Source organism: Sinocyclocheilus rhinocerous, unplaced genomic scaffold (genome assembly GCF_001515625.1).
Source record: "Sinocyclocheilus rhinocerous isolate Xijiao unplaced genomic scaffold, SAMN03320098_v1.1 scaffold47713, whole genome shotgun sequence".
Lineage (NCBI taxonomy): Eukaryota > Metazoa > Chordata > Actinopteri > Cypriniformes > Cyprinidae > Sinocyclocheilus > Sinocyclocheilus rhinocerous.
This window is the reverse complement of record NW_015659689.1, coordinates 1-1472: the sequence shown is the minus strand read 5'-3', so window position 1 is coordinate 1472 and position 1472 is coordinate 1. Positions and strand designations below refer to the sequence as shown.

Genomic DNA, 1472 nt, shown 5'->3' with positions numbered 1-1472 from the left:
TCCGACGAGTTTGAAAATCGTGCAGTGTGAACTCGGCATAAGGAAAATTATTTTTTCTGTTTCTACAGATTCTACTTCATGTGTGTGTCTGCAGTGCTGATACACAAAGGTGAGCATCTGAATAACACATTTAATATTAATGTAAAACATTTACTGGATTGTAATATTTCTACATTGCTTTATTCTGTTTATTCCATTGAAAAGGGTTTTAAACAAGTTCATACCTGTTTAGTTTTAGAATGTTTAGAAAAATGTGTCTTAAATATCTTTAATTTGTATTTAACTAAAGTATGATTTTGCCAAGGAATCTGGAATGGCATTAAAACAAACAAACAAGCAAACAAACATGCTACATGTATGAATGTCAGACTGTGGGTTTACAGTTACAGTTTGTCTGATTTCAGTGTCTCTGCAGGTCCCAGGTGTTATTGATGGTTCTGTTGTCCTGCCGTGTTCTTCAGCTCAACAGGATCTTAAACTTCAAGACATTAATGTGCACTGGAGACACAATAACCGTGAGATTGTGTATGATATAATCAAGGGTGAAGATTCAGTAGAAAAACAGGACCCACAGTACAAGAACAGAGCTGAAACTTTCCCAGAAGAGTATAAGAGAGGAAACTTCTCCATCAAACTCAACAATCTTCAACACACTGATGCAGGAAAGTTCAGCTGCTTCATCACACCCTCAAATGAACAGGAGACTGTGGAGCTGCGGGTCAACGGTGTGTGAAACTACTTGATTAATATATGAAGATATACATAAAATAAAATCAAAGCTCATTAGTTAGGATATGGGTGAATACTGCTGTATATATACATTACAGACAGATCTGTTGTCTCTATAACAGTGCAGCAATGTTTTTATCTTTTGATTGATTGATTGCAGAATCAACAACAGAAAAGGGCAACAAATCCATGGAACAAGAAAACCAAGGACAAGAAACAGGAGCAGACAGTGTGGGGAAATCATGGCACTGGCTTTACATTTTATTAGCTGTAGGCCTATTATTATTTCTAGTGCTTATAGCCGGTTTCATCATAAATCCCTGTAGAAAAATAATCCAAACACCCTCATTCTCCTCTGTCACGACTGAAGAGCAAGCAACAGTAATAAAAATGACATAAACATGTCTAAAAGTTTCACTCCTTTACTTTATTTTCTTTCTTTCTTTCTTTCTTTCTTTCTTTTAGCTGAATTGTTACAAATTATCTAAAAGACACTGTTGCCTGTACTGTTCTACTTTTTTAGGATAAGCAGTTTAGAGAATAAAAGGATGGATGGATAGATGTAAAGGATCTAAGGATTTTTTGTAGCAACCTGTGTGTGTTGCTTCAAGAGGGCAACAATACATTTGTGTTGTGTTTTACTTTTTTTCTTTTATATTCATTTATTCTTCATTTATTTATTCGTTCAGTTATATCTTTTATCATTTAAAGGGGTCATATGATGCGATTTCAATTTTTCCTTT

At 34.6% G+C, this 1472-nt stretch overlaps 1 protein-coding gene across 1 annotated transcript; it reads left to right on the top strand.

Annotated features, from left to right (window-relative positions):
* Nucleotides 1–68: 68 nt before the first annotated feature.
* On the top strand, nucleotides 69–999 carry LOC107724000 (CD276 antigen homolog; the record flags this gene model as incomplete). Its single annotated transcript, XM_016532765.1, has 3 exons — nucleotides 69–109; nucleotides 405–725; nucleotides 890–999. Coding segments are annotated over 3 exons (472 nt in total), but the record flags the coding sequence as incomplete, so codon positions are not given.
* Between the last annotated feature and the right edge of the window lie 473 nt (nucleotides 1000–1472).